The sequence below is a fragment of the Heterodontus francisci genome, chromosome 25 (genome assembly GCF_036365525.1).
Source record: "Heterodontus francisci isolate sHetFra1 chromosome 25, sHetFra1.hap1, whole genome shotgun sequence".
NCBI classification, from domain to species: Eukaryota; Metazoa; Chordata; class Chondrichthyes; order Heterodontiformes; family Heterodontidae; genus Heterodontus; species Heterodontus francisci.
Window position 1 is genome coordinate 56519955 of NC_090395.1, and position 25802 is coordinate 56545756.

General features: G+C 42.5%; 1 protein-coding gene across 1 annotated transcript in view; it reads left to right on the plus strand.

Moving 5' to 3' along the window:
- LOC137383879 (plexin-A2-like) overlaps positions 1-25802 on the plus strand; it is a 502066-nt gene that overhangs the window by 328942 nt on the left and 147322 nt on the right. The window contains exons 10-12 of the mRNA XM_068057231.1: positions 389-503; positions 14099-14299; positions 18717-18813. Coding sequence (XP_067913332.1) covers positions 389-503; positions 14099-14299; positions 18717-18813 — 413 coding nt within the window. The remainder of the gene's footprint in view (positions 1-388; positions 504-14098; positions 14300-18716; positions 18814-25802) is intronic.

Consider the following 25802-nt stretch of genomic DNA (forward strand, 5'->3'; position numbering starts at 1 on the left):
ATTTAACTTCATCTCCCAGTAGTCAAATATTAAGAACAAAAAAGTCCACTATGAATCTAGGGAATATCTAGCTTAATGATGTCCAAAAATTGTCTGATGTATACATCAGTCATATGTATGCCCCCTGTGCCTGGGGGTAACATTTTTTCTCCGTGTGCTGTTGTGCTATGCGTAATAAAATTGTAAACCAGTTTTTTATAAATGAGTTCACAATTTTGTTCATAGCGCAAAGAGGAAATCTCACCCCTATTTGTTGGCTTTACAATAAATTTGTCTGTTGTGTTGTATTTTATCCAGAGAACATCTATATCACTGTGAGAGTTTTTGCTGCTTTCTCATCTATATCTCCTCCTGTTTTACATTGTTTTTTTTTGTCTTTTTGTCTCAGATGTCTGTCCTGTGTGACCAGTGCATTTCGGTGTCACTGGTGTAAATATCGAAACCTTTGCACTCATGATCCAAGCATTTGCTCTTTCCAGGAGGGACGGGTCAACACTTCAGAGGTAATGAGCTCTCACCTCATACTGTTAGAAACACTTACTGTCTACTGTTGAATATAGCTACCCACTCAAACATAGTTTTAAAGAATGTATAATTGTAGCAGTATCAGTGTGATGACTGCATAGTAATTAAAGTCAGGGGCTTGAGAGCCTCTGTCATAATATTTTATGTTGGGAACTCTGAAACACTTAGAAACACATTTAGTTTAATGTGTAGTCTATGTGTTGTGTAAAATCAGTGAATGTATACAAATATTTTCAGTCAGTTGGTGGTCGTCCTATCACTTTGCAGACCAGTCCTACTGATTCTGGGACCGATACTGAGGCAGACCAAAAGATAGAAATTCCCAATTTTAAAGAGCGATCTGTTGATGATCCATGTTTGTTTTGATGTGAGCCGTTGATCCTTTGCATTGAGAATATGTTTTGGCCAAGGCATTGGACTCGTGGTTAGACACAGGAAGGAAGGAAGGCAGGAAGAGTGTAATAGTTGGATTGTGAGTCAACTGTCATGAACTTAGTTGTAGTATAATCTGGAGCAGTAATGATAGAGGTCTCTGAGAAGGTCACTAGTCAGCTCTTGGCAGATATTATGGGAACATCTAGAGAGGGGGAGAGGCTTTTAAAAATAATTGAAGAAAATAGCCTAGTGAAAGCATGAACATTTGGTTATGATATCAGACATTGTAATTTTTTTCCTCTGTTGCTAGTCTGGTACGCTATGCTTTCCATGATAATCTGGGGCTTTGGGAATTGTTCTGCTAAGGAGAATCTTCTATGTTTGCAGATTGGCTCATTAAACCCTTGATCATCTCAGGCTTTTTAGAAAGTGGGAAAAGCATTAATGAGCATGTGGGAGTTGTAAATATGGGCAAAGAAGTATTGAATGCAAAGTAAGAGTGTTGGCATGTATGCCAATGTTAACAATACCTAACCATTACAGGTTCAGTTGGCTTTGTCAGAAATATTTGAATTATGTTAATTTATGGAAATATGTGCAAAAAATAGGATACTGTTTTGTGGAAAATAATGTGATTGGCACCAGCCTTTTTTCACTGCTCTGGAGCATTTGCTTTTTAGAAAATTCCATATGGAATACTGAATCATCATCTCTAGCAAATATTTATTTCTTAAACCTTGAAGAATTGCCTATATTAATATAGATTTAATCATTATTTCTTTCTTTCAATATGCAAACTCATATGAATTTAAGTCCTTTTGGAAGATTGTTTTAAGTCGTAGTACTCACTGGCCCCAAGGGTCATTAGTGTCCTGGTTCCCTTTCACCTGTGACCCTTGACAGATTCTTTGCTCCCTGGCCCTTTGGGCTTCCTTTCATAGCCTCCCCAGCTGCAGGATGCTAACTGAATAGACTGCATTGTTTCCTCTCCATTTCTCTGCTTACAGCAAACATAGGCAAGGAAATGCTATTAGGTAATGCGGTTATTAGGCATAGACATATTTATGTAAAATTTATTCACAAATTATGAAGCTAATTCCCCTGGCAGTGTAATGCAAATGATGCAGATTCCTTTTTCCTCAACCAAGGATTCCCCCCCCCACTCTGGTTGACAGGGCCCTCAACTGTGTCCGGCCCATTTCCCGCACCTCTACCCTCACCCCTTCCCCTCCCTCCCAAAACCGTGACAGGGTTCCCCTTGTCCTCACTTTCCACCCCATCAGCCTCCATATCCAAAGGATCATCCTCCACCATTTCCGCCACCTCCAGCGTGTTGCCACTACCAAACGCATCTTCCCCTGTCAGCATTCCGAAGGAATCGTTCCCTCCGTGACACCCTGGTCCACTCCTCCATTACCCCCACCACCTCATCCCCTTCCCACGGCACCTTCCCCTGCAATCGTAGGAGGTGTAATACCTGCCCATTTACCTCCTCTCTCCTCACTATCCCAAGCCCCAAACACTCCTTTCAGGTGAAGCAGCGATTTACTTGTACTTCTTTCAATGTAGTATACTGTATTCGCTGCTCACAGTGTGGTCTCCTCTACATTGGGGAGACCAAATGCAGACTGGGTGACCGCTTTGCGGAACACCTCCGCTCAGTCCGCAAGCAGGACCCTGAGCTTCCGGTTGCTTGCCATTTCAACACTCCCCACTGCTCTCATGCTCACATCTCTGTCCTGGGATTGCTGCAGTGTTCCAGTGAACATCAACGCAAGCTCGAGGAACAGCATCTCATTTACCGATTAGGCACGCTACAGCCTGCCGGACTGAATATTGAGTTCAATAATTTCAGAGCATGACGGGCCCCCCATTTTACTTTTATTTTTAGTTATTTTTTACTTTTCCCTTTTTTTATATATATTTTTTGTGTTTATTTTATTTTATTTCATCGTAGTTTGTTCAGTTTGCTTACCCACTGTTTTTTTTTTCATGTTTGTACTTGTGGCTGTTGAATTTTCAGTCCATTAACACCCTTTCTGTACATGGGGAGATGGTTAGATCCTCTCTTGTTGGAGATGGTCATTGCCTGGCACTTGTGTGGCATGAATGTTACTTGCCATTTATCAGCCCAAGCTTTGTCTTTCAACACACCATTAACATATCTTTGCTCCATGACCTTCTGGTCAGCTATTCTGTGACCTTGTCCTATCAATACCTTCTCCTTTGTTATCTCTTGCTCCACCCCTGCTTTACTTGCTTATAACCTTTTACATTTCTAATATTTGCCAGTTCTGAAGAAGGGTCACTGACCTGAAACGTTAACTCTGCTTCTCTCTCCACAGATGCTGCCAGACCTGCTGAGTATTTCCAGCGTTTCTTGTTTTTATTTCAGATTTCTAGCATCCGCAGTATTTTGCTTTTAATTGATGCAGATTCCTGTTGCCTTGCATGTTCATTGTACTTAGAATGGTTTTAGTCAGCCAAGCCAATGCAAACTTGGACTCTTTCTTTATAGCAACATGGACTGCAAACTTACAGATCATTATAGTGGAAGACATGGAAATTCAAACTCATGGTTTGTAATGTGGAAATAGCCATGGACATGAGTTCTGGTCGACATAAAGTTCTGGTTTGCTCGAAAATATAAACAGATTTTGGCTCAGCCTCAACACATCCAGCAACTGGGCTGCTGCAATCATTAAGAGACACAAGTAGCAACATCTATGGTAGGGATAGACAAGAAGGCATTTTTACAAGCAGTCTCTGAAGCCTGTAATCAGATGGCGGCTATGAACATAGGCCCTGATTTTTAGGGAGAGGCAAGGAGGGAGTGGGGAAGGTCGAAAGTGGACAGATCATGTGGTGAATCATCTCAGTTCCAGGACATCACTGCAGGAGTTCCTCAGGGTAGTGTCCTAGGCCCAACCATCTTCAGCTGCTTCATCAATGACCTTCTTTCAATTATAAGGTCAGAAGTGGGGATGTTTGCTGATGATTGCACAAATGTTCTGCACCATTCGCGACTCCTCAGATACTGGAGCAGTCAGTGTAGAAATGCAGCAAGACCCGGACAATATCCAGGCTTGAGCTGATAAATGGCAAGTAACATTCATGCCACACAAGTGCCAGGCAATGACCATCTCCAACAAGAGAGGATCTAACCGTCTCCCCATGACATTCAAAGGCATTGCGATCGCTGAATCTCCCACTATCAACATCCTGGGGATCACATTGACCAGAAACTGAACTGGAGTAGCCATATAAACACTGTGGCTACAAGAGCAGGTCAGGGGCAAGGAATCTTACAGTAAGTAACTTGCCTCCTGACTCCCCAAAACCTGTCCACCATCTACAAGGCACAAGTCAGGAGTGTGATGGAATACTCTCCACTTGCCTGGATGGGTGCAGCTCCAACAACACTCAAGAAGCCTGCACCATCCAGGAGAAAGCAGCCCGCTTGATTAGCACCCCATCTACAAACATTCACCCCTCCACCACCGATACACAGTGGCAGCAGTATGTACCATCTACAAGATGCACTGCAACAACGCACCAAGGCTCCTTAGACAGCACCTTCCAAACCCACGACCTCTACCACCTAGAAGGACAAGGGCAGCAGATGCATGGGAACAGCACCAACTGAAAGTTCCCCTCCAAGCCACACACCATCCTGACTTGGAACTGTATTGCTGTTCCTTCACCGTCGCTGGGTCAAAATCCTGGAACTCCCTTCCTAACAGCACTGTGGGTGTACCTACCCCACATGGACTGCAGCAGTTCAAGAAGGCAGTTCACCACCATCTTCTCAAGGGCAATTAGGGACAGGCTATAAATGCTGGCCTAGCCAGCGATGCCCACATCCCAGGAAAGAATTTAAAAAAAAGAATCTGGCCAGGCCAGGGGTGCAGTGGTCCTGCCGAATTTAACAGCATAACCTTATAACCTTTTTCTTCAATTTTCCGCCTGCCAACTGGCCAGATTAGGTTGCTGCTGGTTGGGAAAATCAGTGACAGGAGGCTATAGCTGGGGATCCTTGGCGACTGCGGAGTTTGAAGAATGGGAGTCGGGTGAAGGTTTTGCCAGCTGCAGGAGGGCGGGGGGAGAGAGAGGCCATTGGGGGTTTGAGGGGAGGCCACCAATTATGGCAGGTGCTAGAGAGAGGCCACAATAGGCAGAAGGAAGGCCAAAGGCTCCCTTGAAATCTTCTGCTGCTCATCATGGTTGAGGGGAGGGTATACTGTCCAGCCCAAAGTTTTGTCTTTAGGTTAATTTATCACATTGCCTATTTGAGAACATCGTTCCATGGTGGGATAAATCTCAGAACAACTCCATCTTGCTATCACTTGTTTCAGCACTTTAGACAGTTAGAATTTTATCAAAACCAGACGCTGCTGGATTTATGAGTTGCAACACTTGGTAACTGAGTGTGAAAGTGTTCGCACCATTGAGGACTAATAGCATTTCATTGGAAAACTTTTAATCTCACTGTAATTAGTTGCTGGATGCAGAAATGCACCTTTGGCATGCAGAAGATTAATGTTATTTTATCAATAAACAGATGTTTCACTTAGTTATATTGCAAGACATGGGATTAAATTTTATTATCGGTGCAGAACATGATGCACAAACATAGCTGCATAATTCAATTGCTTACCTTTGTCCTCCCACTATAAGCTGGATTCCCACACTGCACTGTTATGGCTAGAGCAAGAGGTGGAAGTTTATCATTACCCTTGCTCGCCACACAGCAGTAGTGATATTTCAACAAATATTGTGAGCACGTAGGCCTCAGCCCAATATAGCTAATGATGCACTTCAAAAGCAAACTGAGTACAGGAATAAAGGTTGCAGACAGCTTTTGAGATACTGCATCTTTTTAAAACAAATTTTTACAATTCATGTATTTGAGCAAGGAAGGAGTAACCACATTTGCTCACAGCATCTTGTCCAATCATTTGTCTCTGAAGTTCAGTTGATGATGGCTTTGACTGTGCTCTAAAATCACAGTGCAACCTATATAAATGGATTCCTGTGTAAACAGACACTTCCCAAAGACAGACACTTATGAGAGACCCAAGTAACTTACTTGATAAAATATACAAGATGCACTCTGACATCACGGACAATTGTAAATTATGGACTGCAGACGGCCTTAATTGCAGCAAGCCCTTTTACAACTTAAAACACGAGACACCGCCTGTTGCAAAGCTGCTGTATTTGGAATGTTCACAGAGTTGGGATCAATGACTTCCTCCTTTTAGCTTGCCTCCTTTCTGCTGCCGAATTCTCTTGGGCCATCACTTTGATGAGGTCAGCGTGTGCCAGTCAGTGCAATGCGGCAGCGGGATTTGTAAAACACCTTTTGTGGAATGGGGAGCTCCTTCCCCAGCATCTAAAGTAGCAGAGAAAACCATTCTTACCTCTGGAATTGAATGCTTGCACTGCTATGACTGCTGGGTTTAACAGAAGCCATTTATTTCACAAAGCCCCCTGTTGCCTTGTTCTGATCTGCATGCACTGTCCTCACCAGCCTCCCAAATCAAAGGAAAGCACATAAGAAAAATGAGGGATCCTTTCATTCTTATCCAAGCACCACTTCTATATACTCTTTCAGTGGCTGCTGGCAGCTCATCTCCCCCTGACCTTGCCATCGTCTTCTTTCCCTCAGCTTTTGATGATGGATCTGCTTCTTTGAGGACCGGTCGCTTTGGAGAGTGAAGGTGGATGGCTGCCCCGTTTCTCTCCACCTCTTTACTGTTCTATGGAGTGATGGACCAACCTGTGAGTCCCAGCTATCAGTCAGTGTTCCTGCACGCTCACTGCTCAATCAGAAAACTGCAAGTTCACTCCTGCACATAATGTGACCAGTTGTGTTTTTCTCTCCCAAATGTTCTCAACCTATTCTTAGACTTGCCTTTGGAAGCTTCAATATACTAGCACAACCTTTCATCTGATTGCCCCTTTTTTTTGTCTTGTGACTGTCATAATTCTGGTAAGTAGAACTGAGAAACACAGTTCATTACTGAAGTTACACTCTGCTCCACGTGAGAATGGTTTGTAATGAAACAAAAAATTAGACTGCAAAACTGTTAAGTGAACAGAGCTCAACGCTGGTGTGTGGGAGGAGGATTCTTAGAATTGTTTCAGCTAATTAGGTATTGGTCTTAATTCCAGTTGGTTCTACAAATTGTTGGGAAAATGTTTACAGTGCATACAATAACCATTTTGAAAATAAGGACACCTGCAGAATAGCGGACAGCTGATGCACAGTGGCGCAGTGGTTAGCACCGCAGTCTCACAGCTCCAGCGACCTGGGTTCAATTCTGGGTACTGCCTGTGTGGAGTTTGCAAGTTCTCCCTGTGTCTGCGTGGGTTTTCGCCGGGTGCTCCGGTTTCCTCCCACCACCAAAAGACTTGCAGGTTGATAGGTAAATTGGCCATTATAAATTGCCCCTAGTATAGGTAGGTGGTAGGGAAATATAGGGACAGGTGGGGATGTGGTAGGAATATGGGATTAGTGTAGGATTAGTATAAATGGGTGGTTGATGGTCAGCACAGACTCGGTGGGCCGAAGGGCCTGTTTCAGTGCTGTATCTCTAAATTAAAATAAAATATAGGCTTTATTTTTTTTTAAGTGTAGCAGCATCAGAATTGCCTGTAATATTGATATTTACACCAACAGCAAGAAAAAGACATAGAAGAGACCGTTTCCACTTGGGCACATTCTTGGTGGAAATGTAATGTTTCTCATTTATTACGGCCAGGTGAGGAGGGGGTCTCGGGCTCGCCTCTTGCCCTTTCTCTTATTTGACCGCAACAGGGTTTATTCCTCTTACACAGTGATTGTGCTTACTACCTCCGTGAGTGTTTTACCTTTTTACCTTTACTGTGATCATGAAAGAACCAATCGGACAGGTTTTCATGAGTTTAAACAAGAAAGAGGAAAGTTTATTATACTTATCACTCTAACCCCAATTTATAAATTATTTAAAATAGGCTACACATTCGCGCACACATTCACGTGAGAATCACATGCACACAAATAGATTACAGAGGGAGAAATAGATTTGGTGGTTGGATTAAATTCCAGAATAAATACAGTCTGTGAAGTAGATGATCCAGTAGCTTCCGGCTGAGCTGTATTCTTCAAGTCCTTTGTGGTTTCTTGAAGGTAGAATTGTAGTTGGATCACTTTCTCTGATCGCTGACTGTAGCACTCTGTAGGCATGGAGGGTCCACAGTCGCAGACGGTTTTCAAACTTGATGTTTTCTGGGGAGAGAGAAAGGGAAGCTCACAGCTTTCTCTGCTGCTGTAGTCTCAGTTACTGCGGGCTGAATTTTATGAGCCGCCACCATTCCACAGCCAATAAAAAGTGTTTTCAGCGCTCGCCATCACCCCCCCACCCTGATAATTTCGCTCCTCCCCGCTCCCCGCCAGTGTCACACCTCAGAAGTCCGAACGGAATTCTGAAGGTGTGGGCGCTCTGGTTGGCAGCCATAATATCGGTGTGGGACAGCAGCTGGAACAAGGTGAGTTGATTTACCTCTTTTTAAACTTAATTTTAATATTGTAATGACGGCCCTGCCACTGCTGGTAAAATGCGGCAGGGCTTTCTTGGGGTCAGAGGTTGTGATGGGCCTCTCCCGAAAGAATATTCTGGGCCCCCCTGCTATGACCCCCCTGCACCAGAGGGCTCATAAATTTCAGCCCTGCTTGTCTTCCGTGAGTATAACAAAACTTCTGTTTTTTCAGAGATGGACAGACGGTCTCATGCTTCTCTCAATCCCTTTGTTTTAAATGAGATACAAGATTCAGAATTGGTTCCACAGGTTTCAGGATGCCAATATTTACACTTGGAGGGGTTTGCTCTTTCAACCTCAATGGGCTGAATTTTATAACCATGCCGCGGGGTGTAAAAGGGCCGCCCACCAAAGAGCCGCCGCAATTCCAAGCATGGCGGCTCATTTAAATAGCCGGGGTGGGCACCACCCCCCAACCATGATTAGCATATTTAAATATTTAAAGAAAAATTTAATGAAATTAAATAAATACATCTCTTTTGCCCCTCTCCCACCGCCCCATAACAATTAAATTAATTGTTTGCCCTTCCACCCCCCCCACCCCAAAACTTACCTTTACCATCTGACCTTCCCACCCGCCCCACCCCGAAAACTGCACAAACTTTAAGCTCAAACCCTTCCCACCATCCCCTACACCTATCATGTTACTCTCACCCTGTTTCCCACCAACACCCCACCCCCGCACTGAGAAACTTACCTCCTGCCCCGCCCCCCCTCACTACCAGTGTTGCACCTCGTTTCCCCGAACGGGGATCTGAAGGCACGGGAGTGCCGGCCGTCTGGCCGAAGATCACAGTGGGATATCAGGAGTTAAGTTTATTTAAATTAATTATTTCAATTGATTTAAATATTCAAATTATGGTCCCGTCACTCAGTGGCAGGAAGGCTGCCATGGTGTCTCGCCACCACTGGGAGGATCGTGGTCCGTGGTGGGCCTCATCTGGGGCCATCTTCAGGACCCCCACCACCACAGATCCTGACGTCAAGGGCTGCTTAAAATCCAGCCCAATGTGTCAGGATGGCCTTGATTGCCATGCTAATAAAGCAATTCTAGGTAATTCAATTACTTAGAGCAAGCCATTGTTCTGGGTCCAGGGCTTCTTGGAGTTCTATCTGCAGTTCAGTCTCTTGGTATTTCAGATGCAAATTGCAGTGGCCATCTTGGCTGCTAGTTTTTAAAAAAGTTACTGTAGGATTTTTTCCCCCATTATAAGTCTCATGTAAGTCTGCAACCAATGAAATTAATATTTCTCATTTGACATATGGGGTTTTCTTGACACATTAAACAGATGTATACAGAACTGTTTCAATGTCCTTTTTTCAATGTTTTTTCCAGGTAAAACAACAAAGCTCCTTATAATTAAACAGTTCATCTCATGCGTATACTGAGAATTGTTGCTATCTGTAGATTTATCAACCCTCACTCTTGCATGAAATCTACTCTTATTTCAATTTCACTGTTGCTGAATTTGAGTGAGTGGTTCCACCATCCGCTTATCTTAAATTTGGACAGATGAAGTAATGTAGGGGGATGGACATTTCAATCACAGATTATAGAGCATGTTAAACAACAAGGTGGGTAGACACTGCATGGGAGTTGTTTATTACCAGTGATAACTTCATGTTCATATTTTGAAAAGATTATTTAGTTGACTTGTGCTATGAAGATTTAGAAGTGTACTATCTCATTATTTGACTTTTTATCATCTACCATTTGATCTGAAGCACAAAATATATTCAGATTTCTTCATCTATTTTAATAGTTTGACTGAAAAATTCTGACACCTTTTCAATGGCTTAAATTCCTTGTACTAACAGAAAATATGAATGTTTTTAGATTTTTGAGAGACTATGGTCAAATAGTACTTTAGTGGAATTATGCCCATTTGATTGTGTTTCAAAGTTTCTAGAATGTACATTGACACTCTATTTTCTCATTCTTTAATAGAAAATGGACACTGAAAAATATCGGTGCTTGCAAAGGGTTTACGTGGAATGCTGGTGTTGTTACTTAACAATACTTTGTCATGTTAGCTCTTTGTAGCAATGTTATTTTGCAATGATTTATTTTACTGACAAGATGACATGTAGTGGCAAAATATTAATCAACAATAAGTGTCCGTATGTCTCCAAGACTTGAGATTTGTGCAGTAGGAAAGAACTTACATTTATACTTCTCTTTATTGTCAATGGATTAGGTTTAAAGTTCAGTCACTGTTATTATTGAGACAATCATGGAATCATAGAATGGCTACAGCAAAGAAGGAGGCCATTCGTCCCATCATGTTTGCACCAGCTCTCAGAAAGAGCAATTTACCTAGTGCCACTCCCCTGCCTTCTCCTCTTAGCCCTGCACGTTCTTCCTTTTCAGATAATCCAATTCCCTCTTGAATGTCTCGATTGAACCTGCCTCCACCACACTCTCAGGCAGTGCATTTGCTGTGTGAAAAAGTTTTTCCTCATATCACCATTGCTGTTTTTGCATATTGCCTTAAATCTGTGCCCTCTCATTCTCAATCCTTTCACGAGTGGGGATAGTTTATCTCTATCTACTCTGTCCAGATCCCTCATCATGTTGAATACCTCAATCAAATCTACTCTCAACTTTATCTTCTCCAAGGAAAACAGTCCCAACTTCTCAAATCTCTTTATGTAACTGAAGTCCCTCATCCTTGGAACCATTCTTGTGAATCTTTTCTGCACCCTCTGAACTGCTTTCACATCCTTCCTAAAGTGTGGTGCCCAGAACTGGATGCAATACTCCACTTGAAGCAGAATCAGTGTTTTATATACTTTTAATATAACTTTGGTTCTGAAGAAGTCATATCCAACTCGAAATGTCAACTCTGCTTCTGTCTCCACAGATGCTACCAGACCTGCTGACTATTTTCAGCACTTCCTGTTTTTACTAAACTTGATTTTGTACTCTGCGCCCCAATGAATAAAGCCCAGGATGCCATCAGCTTTATTAACTGCTCTCTCAACTTGTCCTGCTACCTTTAGTGATTTATGCACATATACAGCCAGGTCACTCAGCTCCTGCACCTACTTTAGATTTTATTAAATATTGTCTCTCCGCATTCTTTCTAGCAACATGAATCACTTTACACTTCTCTGCATTAAATTTCATCTGCCACTTACCTGCCCATTCCACCAACCTGTCTCTGTTCTTTTGAAATTCTACACTATCCTCCTCGCAGTTCACAATATTTCCAAGTTTATTGTCCACAAATTTTGAAATTGTGCCCTGTACACCAAGGTCTTGGTCATTAATATATATCAGGATGAGCAGGGGTCCTAACACCGACCACTGGGGAACTCCACTTCAAACCTTCCTCCAGCCTGAAAAACATCCATTAACCACTACTCCTTGTTTCCTGTCGCTCAGCCAGTTCCATATCCAGGTTGCTGCTGTCCGTTTTATTCCATGAGCTCTAACTTTTCTCATAAGTCTGTTGTATGGCACTTTATCAAATGCCTTTTGGAAATCCATGTACACCACATCAACTGCATTGCCCTCATCAACCCTTTCTGTTATCATAACAACTTAAGCAAGTTAGTTAAACGCATTTATTTATATTTTTATTTATTTAGAGATACAGCACTGAAACAGGCCCTCCGGCCCACCGAGTCTGTGCCGACCAAGAACCACCCATTTATACTAACCCTACAGTAATCCCTACCTACACTACGGGCAATTTACAATGGCCAATTTACCTATCACCTGCAAGTCTTTGGCGGTGGGAGGAAACCGGAGCACCTGGCGAAAACCCACGCGGTCACAGGGAGAACTTGCAAACTCCGCACAGGCAATACCCAGAACTGAACCCGGGTCCCTGGAGCTCTGAGGCTGCGGTGCTAACCACTGCGCCACCCAATTATATTCAAGGGATTTGTCTGTGCCTAGCCTTCCAGCCCTTACAAATGCTTCCTTTTTCTTTTTGACTAGGCTCACAATATTTGCCCTTAACAAATCCGTGCTGGCTTTCCTTAACCCACATTTATCCAAGTGATTAATAATTTTGTCCAGAATTATCATTTCTAGAAGCTTCCCCACCACTAAGGCTAAACTGACTGATCTGCAGTTTCTGGGCTTATCTTTACACCCTTTTTTGAACGAGGGTGTTAAATTTGCAATTCTCCAGGCCTCTGGCACCATCCTGAGTCCAAGGAAGATTGGAAAATTATGGCTAGTGCCTCTGCAATTTCCACTCTTGCTTCCCTCAATATCCTTGAATGCATCTCATCCAGTCCTGGTGTTTTATCAACTTTAAGTACAGATTGCCTGTCGAATACTTCTTTCTTATCAATTTTAAACCCTTCAAGTGTCTGAACTACCTCCTCTTTCACCGTGACCTATACAGTATCATCTTCTTTGGTAAAGACAGATGCAAAATATTCATTTAATACCTCAGCCATGCCCCCAGCCTCCATGCGTAAATCCCCTTTTTGGCCCCTACTCAGACTCACTCCTCCTTTTACCACACTTTGACAATATATATTGTCAGTCTCTTCTCATACCCTATCTTTGTTATAAAAACAAGAAATGCTGGAAATACTCAGCAGGTCTGGCAGCATCTGTGGAGAGAGAAGCAGAGTTAATGTTTCAGGTCAGTGACCCTTCTTCAGAACCCTATCTTTGTTGCTCTTATTTGGTCTTTCAGTTCCTCTCTGAACTTCTATATCCAGCCTGATTTTCGGTTGTATTATCCAGCTGACATCTGTCAAGCTCACTTTTTTTCAGTCTAATCTCTATCTCTTTTGTCATCCAGGGAGCTCTGGATTTGTTTGCCCTACATTTCCCTTTCATGGGAATATACCTTGACTGTGCCCAAACTATCTCTTCTTTAAAGGCAGCCCATTGTCCAGTTACAATTTTGCCTGCCAACCTTTGATTCCAATTTATCTGGGTCAGATCCATTCTTACCCCATTGAAGTTGGCTTTCCCGCAGTTAATTCTGACTCTGGATTTTGTTCCTTGTTCTTGACCATAGCCAACCTGAACATTATGATACAAGGATCACTGTCCCCTAAATGTTCCCCTTCTGACACTTGATCCACTTGGCCCACCTCATTCCCAAGAACCAGGACTAGCAATGCTTCCTTTCTTATTGGACTGGAAACATACAGCTGTAGACAATTCTGTTAAGCACACATTTGGAACTCTTGTTCCTCTTTGCTTTTTAAACTACTACTATGTATAAGCAACAAAAAGAATGAATGACCAGATGATCTGCGTTTAGGTTGATGTAGGAAGTTTGGACAGGACATTGGAAGAATAGTGCTATTAAATCTTCCAACATCTATTTGAGCTAATAGGTGAAGCTTTGTTTGTCTCATCTGAAAGATGGCACATTGAATAATACATTCCTCCTTTTGTTCTGTACTGTTAGCCTAGACAATGTTTATGTCCGTGGATGGCTTGAACCTACAATCTCTGGATTCAGGTGCGAGACTGTTACAAACTGAACCGAGCTGACCTAAGTAATTGACGTTTGTCCACATAAGTTTGTCATAGGATCCAATCACCATGATTCCCATGAGTATCTTGTCATAAGCAACAAGCTACTTATCAGGCTGACTATGATTTCTGTTGCATTCCTTTCCCATTTAGGATTGTCCACAGCTCGTGCCCTCAGATGAGATTCTTATCCCAGTTGGAGAGGTCAAACCAATCACACTAAAAGCGCGGAACCTGCCACAGCCGCAGTCTGGGCAACGGGGATATGAATGTATACTTAATGTGCAAGGAGTGACCCAGCGAGTGCCAGCTCTCCGATTCAACAGCTCCAGTGTTCAGTGCCAAAACAGTTCAGTAAGTAGATGGTTTGTCTCTGTCTTCTTGATGTATTCAGTTTGTAATCATGCAGAAGTTGGGTGTTGATCAGATTTTAGTCAAACACTTACACCACACCATGTTAAACATTGATCATTCTGAAGGGATGGTTATGTTCCATTACAATCTGCAAGAGATGAACTGAATTGGAATCTTTTTAAAATTTGAATTGACTTTGTAAATTAGATTTACCATAAGACACCACAAAGTTTGAATAAATGAGAGCTTTCAGTTGTCTGTCATGTAGAAAGCAATAAAGAATCTGCTGTGTTGATTAAATGCTAATAGTGTATATTGAAAAGTGTAATAAGGACAGGAACCATTTATTAAACATAATTCATTAGAGGAGCAAAGGCAATTGTACTAGAATTTAGTAAAAGCTGGTAAAATAAAGATACCTATGTTGTCATTTTATTGGGTAGATGATACGATCTGTAAGGACTTCCACCACATAGATGAAATGTTTAGTTTTAGATTACAGAATAAATGTCATCCATTAATTTTTCAGAAAAGTTTGACTTTTAATTTTTATGAAATTATTTAATTTCAATTTATGCATCACATGACCAATGACAAAATGAGTGCTGACTGGCTAGTTGGTTTTACAGTTACTATAAAAGAATAACTGGTTTGTCCACAATATCTTAATGTTAAAACTAGGATTTCTATGATCTCCAAAAAGTAAAAACAACCAGCTGACAAATAGTTGCATCGCCAGCTTTTTAATCTTTTATTCAGCATGTTTTTCACAACTTCTGAATCTCCACACAGTCTCCTACTCTGATGCATTATTTTGCAGGATCTCAAAACTGTGGAACTTTTTACCTTTCCAAGTCTCATTTATTTTGAACAAGCTCGTCTTTTATGTTCTCAGCTTGGTGTTATCCAATTGCTGCTTCTCGATTTATCCCATTTCCAGTTTGACGCTAAACTCAGAGATAATTGGAGAATGTTTTATATCTGGATCAAGAATATCTTTGCAATGGGAAATGGTTTGGTCAAATGTAATTTATTGTCCTGATCAGATTGGGTTAATTCAGAGCTGAATGCTAACACAGAGTCTGTGATTGACAATGGCTGGCAATCAATCAAAACAGAAATGCAAGATTGACAGTCTATTCAACCATGCTTTAATATGTCAGTCACTGTGTTTTAAATATCAGACAGTTCAGCTTTTCATTTCTTTGTGAGATTTGACACTGTCTATTTTTTCTCATAGGTTTTGTTTTTGCAGACATTTTCTTCTCAGCAGTGAGATTACTAGATATGATTGCTATTTCCTCTGTTAGTGCTTGTCTGATCACAGATGCTGTACTTATGAGTAATCAGCCAACAACCACTTGTATTTACATATTACCTTTATGGGAAACGTACCAAGGCAATCTGGGGCGGTGGGGGGGGGAGGGGGTGGTTGGTGGTGTGGTGGAGAAGAAAAAAACATAATAGGTTTTTAAAAAAAAGATGGCAAATCATGGTAGGAGAATCGAACGAGATGACTCCGACTTCAGGGAAAGAGGTGGAAAAGCAGAGGAATTGAAAGAGGAGTGCTACAAAGTAGGGCTTGGACAGTGAAGTTCTGCTACCAGTGGTGGGATGAAGGGAGAGGAGGATGCACGGAAAAGCAGAATCAAAGGACCACAGGTATGAGGGAGGATTTGTGGGGGTGGGGTTTCCATGGTAAATGTAGACTGCAGGGATAGGATGAGGTAAGACCATAGAGGAATTTAAAGATGAGGGCAAAGACTTGAAATTTCGTGTACTGAAGAGACAGGGAGACAATCTACACCAGAAAGACAGGAGTGGGACAGTGTATGGGCAGCTACGTTTTGGACCACTTGGAGTTCAACATGGGAACATAGAAGTTAGGATCAGGAGTAGGCCATTCGGCCCTTGGAGCCTATACCGCCTTTCGATAAGATCATGGCTGATCTGGTTGTGGTCTCAACTCCACTTTCCTGTCTGCCCCCCATAACCCTTGACTCTCTTTTCTATCAAAAATCCATCTAACTCAGCCTTGAATAAATTCAATGACCCAGCCTCCACTAATTTCTGGGGAAGAGAATTCCATGGACTCACGGCCCTCTGAGAGAAAAAAAATTCTCCTCATCTCTGTCTTAAAAGGGAGACCTCTTATTCTTAAACTGTGTCCCCTAGGGGATCATAACCCTTAGTAGGACCTTAGAGAATTTGAATGTAGGTAAGAGTTTCAGCAGCAACAGGGTTGAAATGGCAAAGACAGTATTGCAAAGGTGAAAGTGAGTGATCTTGGTGATGGATAGGATGCGAGTTCAGTTCCTAATGGAACGCAATGCTAATATTTTACATGGTTTAGTCCAGACTGAGCGAATGCCCAGTGAGAGGGGATAGAATGTGTGACAAGGGAGCAGAGTTTATGGAATGAGCAGAAATCCATTGCTTTTCTCTTCCTAATTTTCTAGTCATGTATGTGTCAAAATTTCCTCCACTGACAGCTGCCATACAGTCTGAAGGCAGAGATGTTGAGGGACATGATGGAGAGATGGCTATCATCATACATTGATTGTAAACTTTTAAAAACATTTTTTATAAAACTGTTCTGTACACCTAGAAACACATGCACTTAGCAGTCAAGGTACCTCAAAATTAACCTGAAACATGCAGTTGCTAGGAGTGTGCAGAATAGAAACTTGTGTGTGTGCGTGTGCTTTTTAAGATAGCTGATAGTAAGTGGCAGTCGGTGTGAGCTTCAGAGTCTATTAAGTAGTCTTTGACCTGCATGTATTACAAGTAGCTGGTGGCCTGGGCTGACAAAGCAGTATCCTTTGAAAAGTCCAGGGCTGGAAGGTCTAAAGCTTTACACTCGTACAAAGCAGGCTTTCAAAGAACAGAAGGCTACTTCATCAGGTATTGCAATGGCAGAGAGGTGTGTAATTATATTGGGGCACTGACATGGCTGCTTCTGAAATAGAATCCTTATCTTGGATTTAACTAGATGTGCCTATCTGTCTGTGTCATTCAAAGGGTGGCAGGGGCACTGAAGGCAATAATAAGAGAAACCAAACTCTGTTATCAGCAACTGTCAGCCTTCAGCACTTTGCAGCTGAACTGAATTCAGTATGAGTCGCACATACTTAATACAAACTGAATTTGGACTAGTTTAGGACATTCTTCTGAGGCTGCTACCCTGACACAAATATGGCTTGAATAAGTCATACATGAATAAATTAATGGAGGACTTGATCACAAATAAGAGGTGGATAACCATGCCGTGTGAATTTTTGTTTTGTTATATTGGATGTGGGAACCTTTTAAAGATGAAGTCAGCAGTTTCCCCAATAATTCACCTGCCAGTGTCTGAGCCACACAGGTCAAGGATTCCAGGATTAATCTCTGGTCTCTGTTGGGTCAGTAAATCTCAGGTGCAGTCAGTAAAGGTACGATTGACATTATGCTCATAAGTTATGGCAGGGGAAAATGTCTGCAGTGCCTATTCTTGATTGGTATTTTGGCACAACTTGTGGTATTATAATATGTAATATATATTCAAGTTGCTACCTTCATCACAGTAACTATGTTGCCAATATCCACGCACTGTGAAGAGGTTTGTGCCAGGTTTCTGCAAAATGTTTCAAATAGACAATCTAATTCAAGGCAGTCGTAACTGATGGTGAAGACAAAAAACTTTCTGAATGAATGAAGTAAACATCTGAAGTGATGACAGCAAATTCCAATGTGAAAAGGGGCAGAGTTTTGAAGAACAGACAGACCCCGAGACTCAAACACTCAACCTTTTGCCCTTGAGCTGCCAAGCTTGTATTGGGTATTTTAAATACTTAAAGAAATGCCCCCAAAGAGGCTGCTCACGCCACTTGTGCTGCTTTCTTCAGCTGTAATGGTCCACAGATTGAACTATGGTCTCTATCATCATGACTGTCACTAAAACATGAGGTTTTTTTTAGGGCAGGACTATTGCTTTTTGGTATGGTAGGGTAGGGTTCAACTACTTTGCCACAAGGTGAATTCCAGCCTGGAATTGGTCAAAAGTTACCTCCAGAGGGCAGGCTAGTTTAAATCTCGTTCAGTGTTACGGTAGAGTCTGGCTCTGCTTGAGAGCATTGTTATTAGATGGACTGTATTTCAAACTTTAAATTTAAGGACTGAGTGGAAGTTCAGTTACTCTCTTTCTAGCATCTTAGTAATTGAAATGGAAATTCCCTTGCAGAAGAAAGTTTTTGAGCAGAATGAAACGATATGCTAGAAACAAGAAGGACACCGCGCTGTAATGTTCGTGTATCTGCAACAGATACTTTGGTTTAAAATGGCATTTAGAATGTATGAAATATTATATTTGATTTTCAAATGTTAGTCAAGTTAACTAACTTATGAGCTTGTGTGTTTTTCTAAACTCTCATTTCAGTACCACTATGACACAATGGAGATCAGTGACCTGCCCATCGAATTCTCAGTGGTGTGGAATGGTAACTTCATCATTGACAACCCAGCAGACATCAAAGGTATAAGAAAAGCCAGTATTAGTACAAGCCCTATCAAACTGTTCAGCTAGTTTTCTGGTATCAACAATCCACTTCAATCTACATTTCTTAACTCTCTGAGCCATGGCTCCAACCCCACAGGTTGACACATTCTTAGAGGGTGGGTATAAAGACATGACATGGTGGAGGTTGGAGGGGGAGGGTGGTAGTTTTAACTTACCAGCTGGTTCTGGTGGAGTTTGGAGGGGGAGGGGGTGGGAGTCGGTGCCACGGAAAACCTGGAGGTTGAACTTCCCCCTGCATGATGTGGAGTTTCACCCCCAAATTGTGCATATATGTAACATCACGGACAGGTTCCCCGCTGGGACGCAGGCAGTTGGGGTCGGGATTCAGACTTTTTAACTCCCCTCACCCCATCCAAACTCGTCCCTTTTTAAAATTCGTCTGGTAGTGTATAAAGGCAGTGTTTTACCTTTTTCCTGGATTGCTCACTGCAATGTGGACTGCACACTAATTCTGCTATAGCATTTTTTGCGTAAAATGCTCTCTTTGACTCACAATTCAGACGCTTTTGGTTCCTTCGCCTCCAAAACAAATGTATTCATACTATCGAGTACAAAGGTCTCAAATACCCTAGATTTCATGAAAGTAGCTCTTATCTAATTGGGACCATCACTCCTAATTATATTCTTCTTGCTTTCTTGGAATTAAACTTCCTCCCCATTCGCTGTGATCTGCTCTAACCGAGGAGGCAGATTGATGGCTTGTCCTAAAGCTTCTGACATTGCAACTCAACACTGGGCATTAGAAGGCATGGCGGAATGCTGTAGTTTATCTTGCTGCCAAATTTCTCTCTCAAATTTTTGTTTCTCCATTCCAGTAAAAGTCCTTTGTTGTTTTTGGGCAGTGTCTCTCACAGCTAATAAAGAATGAGTCATTTGGGTGCCATCATTATGCTGCATTTTTGGCCTCAGTGCCATGATGAGGTTTATGTGATGGTGGCATCAAGTGTGAAGTTTAATAGGTCTGGCAGCATCTGTGAAAAGAGAAGCAGAGTTAATGTTTCGGGTCAGTGACCCTTCTTTGGAACTGACAAATATTAGAAAAGTCACAGGTTAAAAGCAAGTGAGGTGGGGGTGGGGCAAGAGATAACAAAGGAGGTGTAGATTGGACTAGGCCACATAGCTGACCAAAAGGTCACGGAGCAAAGGCAAACAATATGTTAATGGTGTGTTGAAAGACAAAGCATTAGTACAGATTAAGTGTTAATGCACTGAATATTGAACAACAGCAAGTGCAAACCTGAAAAAAAAACAGTGGGTAAGCAAACTGAACAAATTAAGATGAAATGAAATAAATGCAAAAAAAAGAATGTAAAAAAAAAGAAGAAAAAATCACTAAAAATGAAAGTAAAATGGGGGGCCCCGTCATGCTCTGAAATTATTGAACTCAATGTTCAGTCCGGCAGGCTGTAGTGTGCCTAATTGGTAGATGAGATGCTGTTCCTCGAGCTTGCGGTGATGTTCACTGAAACACTGCAGCAATCCCAGGACAGAGATGCGAGCATGAGAGCAGGGGGTGTGTTGAAATGGCAAGCAACCGGTGGGTGACCGCTTTGCGGAACATCTCCGCTCAGTCTGCAAGCAGGACCCTGAGCTTCCGGTTGCTTGCCATTTCAACACTCCGCCCTGCTCTCATGCTCACATCTCTGTCCTGGGATTGCTGCAGTGTTTCAGTGAACATCAACGCAAGCTCGAGGAACAGCATCTCATCTACCGATTAGGCACACTACAGCCTGCCGGACTGAACATTGAGTTCAATAATTTCAGAGCATGACAGCCCCCCATTTTACTTTCATTTTTAGTTATTTTTTCTTTTTTTTTTACATTCTTTTTTACATTTTTTACAATTTTTTTTTTTGCATTTATTTCATTTCATCTTAGTTTGTTCAGTTTGCTTACCCACTGTTTTTTTTTCAGGTTTGCAATTGCTGTTCAATATTCAGTGCATTAACACTTAATCTGTACTAATGCTTTGTCTTTCAACACACCATTAACATATTGTTTGCCTTTGCTCCGTGACCTTTTGGTCAGCTATGTGGCCTGGTCCAATCCACACCTCCTTTGTTATCTCTTGCCCCACCCCCACCTCACTTGCTTTTAACCTGTGACTTTTCTAATATTTGTCAGTTCCAAAGAAGGGTCACTGACCCGAAACGTTAACTCTGCTTCTCTTTTCACAGATGCTGCCAGACCTGCTGAGTGGTTCCAGCATTTCTTGTTTTTATTTCAGATTTCCAGCATCCGCAGTATTTTGCTTTTTATTTTAGTGAAGTTTAATAGTACAGGCTTCATCCTGAGTTGGTTGATGTAGAAAAGTCTACCTCCAACAATGAGTGCTCTGTTTATCTTTCTTTGCACTGACCAAGTTATAAAACTACAGTTGATACAACACCCCTCTTTTGCTTCCTTAAACAGTCTTCTATACCTTTATTCCATTTTCCACTGATTGTCCTGAGTCAGTCAACTCTTTTCAATGTAAACTGATGCAGTATTTAAGCATATAATATTTTAGAATGCAAGTATAGTAAATAGAACTATGGGCGGCGCAGTGGTTAGCACCGCAGCCTCACAGCTCCAGCGACCCAGGTTCAATTCTGGGTACTGCCTGTGTGGAGTTTGCAAGTTCTCCCTGTGTTGCGTGGGTTTCCTCCGGGTGCTCCGGTTTCCTCCCACATGCCAAAAGACTTGCAGGTTGATAGGTAAATTGGCCATTATAAATTGCCCCTAGTATAGTTAGGTGGTCGGGAAATCTAGGGACAGGTGGGGATGTGGTAGGAATATGGAATTAGTGTAGGATTAGTATAAAATGGGTGGTTGATGGTTGGCACAGACTCGGTGGGCTGATGGGCCTGTTTCAGTGCTGTATCTCTAACCAACTAACTAACAACACCTGAAAAAAATCTACCTTCTATTTGCTATCTCCACTTGTTACTATAGCAAGGTGTGGGTATTAGAAATACCAGTTGAAACAAAGCCTACACCAAGTTTTCCTGTGTTTTTAACTTAGAAAACATACAGCCGGTGAACAGATTTTAAATAAAAGTCTCAGTTGGATAGAGAAGTTTTGGGATCTGCATTGGTAACATCACTACAGATGTTTTACATTTCGCTGAGTTATTAAGCAAGCCTCACAATGCTCCCATGACTTACTACAAAGCACATCTCTCTATAACATACCTTTAAAATGGTTTCCCTCTGTATTCAGACAAACTTTTCATGTGTGAAAGGTCTGCCTAAGTTTACAACATAGGAGCAGAGTATCCATTTATATATAAAAAGGAGCGTTGTGCTTCACAACTGTAAAGCCTATTCTAAAACCTCAGATGAAATCAATTAATATTGTTTTTGTTATATAAATGTAATTGGTTAGAATACTTTTATATATTCCTGTCTTCAAAGGACATGATAGTTCCTGCTCTTTTAAACAGAATTATGTAATATTACCAAGTTGATTTTTAAGCAAATCCTGCTAATTCTTGAAAGGCTATCATTGTGTGTATTGATGTTGTAGGTGTGTTCCTTCTCAATGCCCTGACACTGACCAGAGCAATTCTTCCCCTAATATTCCACCAAATGCCAACTTCAGTGTTGAGTTTTACTACATGGCAATATCTATAAATAAGTACTGACAGTAGGCATTCAATTACTTATTGATATTGCTTGGAAAAGGGGGAGATACCACCAGGATTCAAAATGGGGTTTGGTGATTCAAATGTCATATTGATGAACAACATGATTTTCAGCTTTTGTGGAAGAGATTGCTCATGATGAGGTTCAGCCAGTAGATATTAAAAATGGAAACCTGCATGTCCTATTTATTGAACCGATGCATATATGCTGGTTCTTGTGAATATGTAGCTCCATACTTCCGAACATACGAATTAGGAGCAGGAGTAGGCCATTTGGCCCCTTCAAGCCTGCTCTGCCTCATGGCTGATCTGCTTGTGGCCTCAACTCCACTTTCCTGCCTATCCCCGATACCCTTTGATTCCCTTGTTAGCCAAGAATTTATCTAGCTCTGCTTTACAAAATATTCATTGACCCTGCCGCCACTGCTCTCTGGGGAAGAGCGTTCCAAAAACTCTCAAACCTCAGAGAAAAACTTTCTCCTCATCTCTGTCTTAAATGGGCGACCCCATATTTTAAAACTGTGTCCCTTAGTTCTAGTCACCCCCACAAGGGGAAACGTCCTTTCAACATCCACCCTGTCAAGTCCCCGCAGGATCTTATATGTTGTAATAAGATCACCTCTCATTCTTCTAAACTCCAATAGATACAGACCCACACTGTCCAACCTTTCCTCATAAGATATCCCCACCCCACCCTCTCCCAATCCCAGGTGTCAGTCAAGTGAACCTTCTCTGAACTGCCTCTAACACATTAATATCCTTTCTTAAATAAGGAGATCAAAACTGTACACAGTACTCCCGATGTGGTCTCACCAATACCCTATACAACTGTAGCAAACATCCCTACTTTTATATTCTGTTCCCCTTGTAATAAATAACATTTTCAGGTAGATAATGAGAGGGGACAAAATGGTCAGCCATATTCCTTTGGTAACCATGAGCCATCTTCCATTCTTATTGTTCCCCCAATATTGGCCTCAACTTAGCTCCCCGAAGTCCAAGGAATGTAAATTCAATCATACTCTGTACATAACTTGCTAGGCCATCTACCCAGATCTAATTTAACTACACCAAGCGCTACCACTCACTCTCACTTCTGCAGAAACCACCCAGTCCTCTCGGATCATTTCAAAGGAAAAACATAAGCCTAGGCTATTTTTCTCTACTACCAAACACCTCCTTTAACCCCTTTACCCTGCACTTTCCAACCTCACCTGAAAAGTGAGAGGAGCTCTCAGACAGATCATCCGTTTAGCTGTCATTGCTGCTTCCCATCCTTCCCTTGCTGCCGTTTGATAACATCATCCACAGATAAGGGCTCGTTTCTGCACGGGTTCTGATGACACCCACAGCTAGCTCTCCACTATCTTTTTTGACCCATTCACAGCTTCTGTAACATCCAGTCTCGGACAAACATAACTTTCTCCAGCTAAACATTAAGAGGACAGAAGTAGTCATGTTTGGCCCCCACCACAAACGCAGTATCCTCACGACTGACTCAGTGCCCCTTCCCTGGCCACTATAAGGCTTAACCAGATTGTTTGCAACCTCAGCGTCCTATTTGACCCCAATCTCATATCCTCTCCATTACAAAGAGTGCCTACTTCCACCTCTTTAACATCGCTTTCCTCCACTCCAATCTCAACCCAATACCCATTGAAATCTTTGTCCATTTCTTTGTTACCCCCAACTCAATTCTGCCAATGTTTTCCTGACTGACCTCATATCCTCCTTCCAGCATAGATTTTAACTCATCCAAGAATGTGCTGCTCACATTCTATCCCAACCAGGTCCCACTCACCTATCACCCCAGTCCTTGCAGAACAACATTGCCCCTGATATGTTTAAATTCCTCCATGGCCTTACCTCTCCCTATCTCTCTAATCTCTCCACCCCTCCCCACCCCACTTTCCACAAACTCTCCATTCCTCTCACATGGCTCCTTGTGTGATGCCCTCCCTGCCCCCAGGATTAGTGGACCTGCCTTCAGTGGTGTAGCTCCCGTTCTCTGGAATTGCCTCCACCACCACACCTGTCTCTCCTCAAAACTTACCTCTTCATATTTCTGCTCACATGCTTTTTTCTTTCTTTGGCTCGATGTCTTTTTTCTCCCTTTACACCTTTGTGACATACCTTAATATTTTTATACATTGGGCTGAATTTTACACCCCCCCCCCCCCCCCAGCGGGTCGGATGGTGGCGTGGGGGTGGCGTAAAATTGAGCGGGAGGCCTATCCGCCCAGCTTCCGCCTCCAGCCAAGTTTACGCCGTCCAGCGGCACGTGGGAAATGGCCCGTCTGTCCGAGGCCAATCAGGGCCCTTAAGTGGCCACTTAAGGGCCCTCACCCACCTCCACGGGTATTTTACCCATGGAAAGTGGGCGTGTTGGGGATGTGAAAGGCCGCCCAGTGATAGCTGCCGGCCTTTCTGTGCCCCGGGGGTGGGGGTGGGGGGGTTGCTGGGTGTATGGCAGTCAGGCACAGGGTGCCCGATTGAGGGCTGCCCCCGCCTCCCAACGCACCCCCGGGACCCAAGACATTCCCCCCTTCCCCCCACAAATGACCACTCCAGCCTCACCAGGGAAGAACCGATCCCCCTGGTGAGGCAACCCCTACTTAGCTTCACTCATGGATCTATCTGGTCGGCTGGGTTGCAGTCCCAGCAGTGGCCACAGCTCCTGGTGGTGCTGCTGGGATTAAGAGCTGCCGGCCCACTGATTGGCCAGCAGCTCACTGAGGCGGGACCTCCTCCCTCAAGTGGGTGGAAGTCCTGCCTCGGGACAGTGAAAGCCCGCGGACCTGTAAAATGCGGGACAGATCCCCGGGCTAGGCGGAAGAGGGTTTGCCACCGACTTTCACGTCAGTGGCAAATTCCCATCTGTCTAAGGTACAATCCAGCCCGTTAAAGCCAATATATAAATGCAAGTTGTTGCTACCAAAGGTTGTGGCCCTTCACCAGATACTGTCTTGAATTTTATGAAGTCACAAAATTTCCATTGCAGTATTCGTTTATTGAGGAAACATGAAAGTAAATATAATTATTTTACAGATTGAATAAAAGCTTTTCTTAAGTAATGAGAATGAGAAAATGTTAGTGTTCAAAGTGGGGCTTAAAAGTTAACAATGCTTACATGGCTTCATAAATAGTGGCAGATGGTACGTGTAAGGAAAAGTAATGTTCCTAGCAGTTTTCTTGCAATGTTTCTCCAGCATCATAACATCTTTCTCAGCATGAAGATGGCCCCTACCTGAACTGCACCTGAATTTCTTGATTGCTAATTTTTCAAGTCACCTATCACTATCCTACATTGAAATAAAGT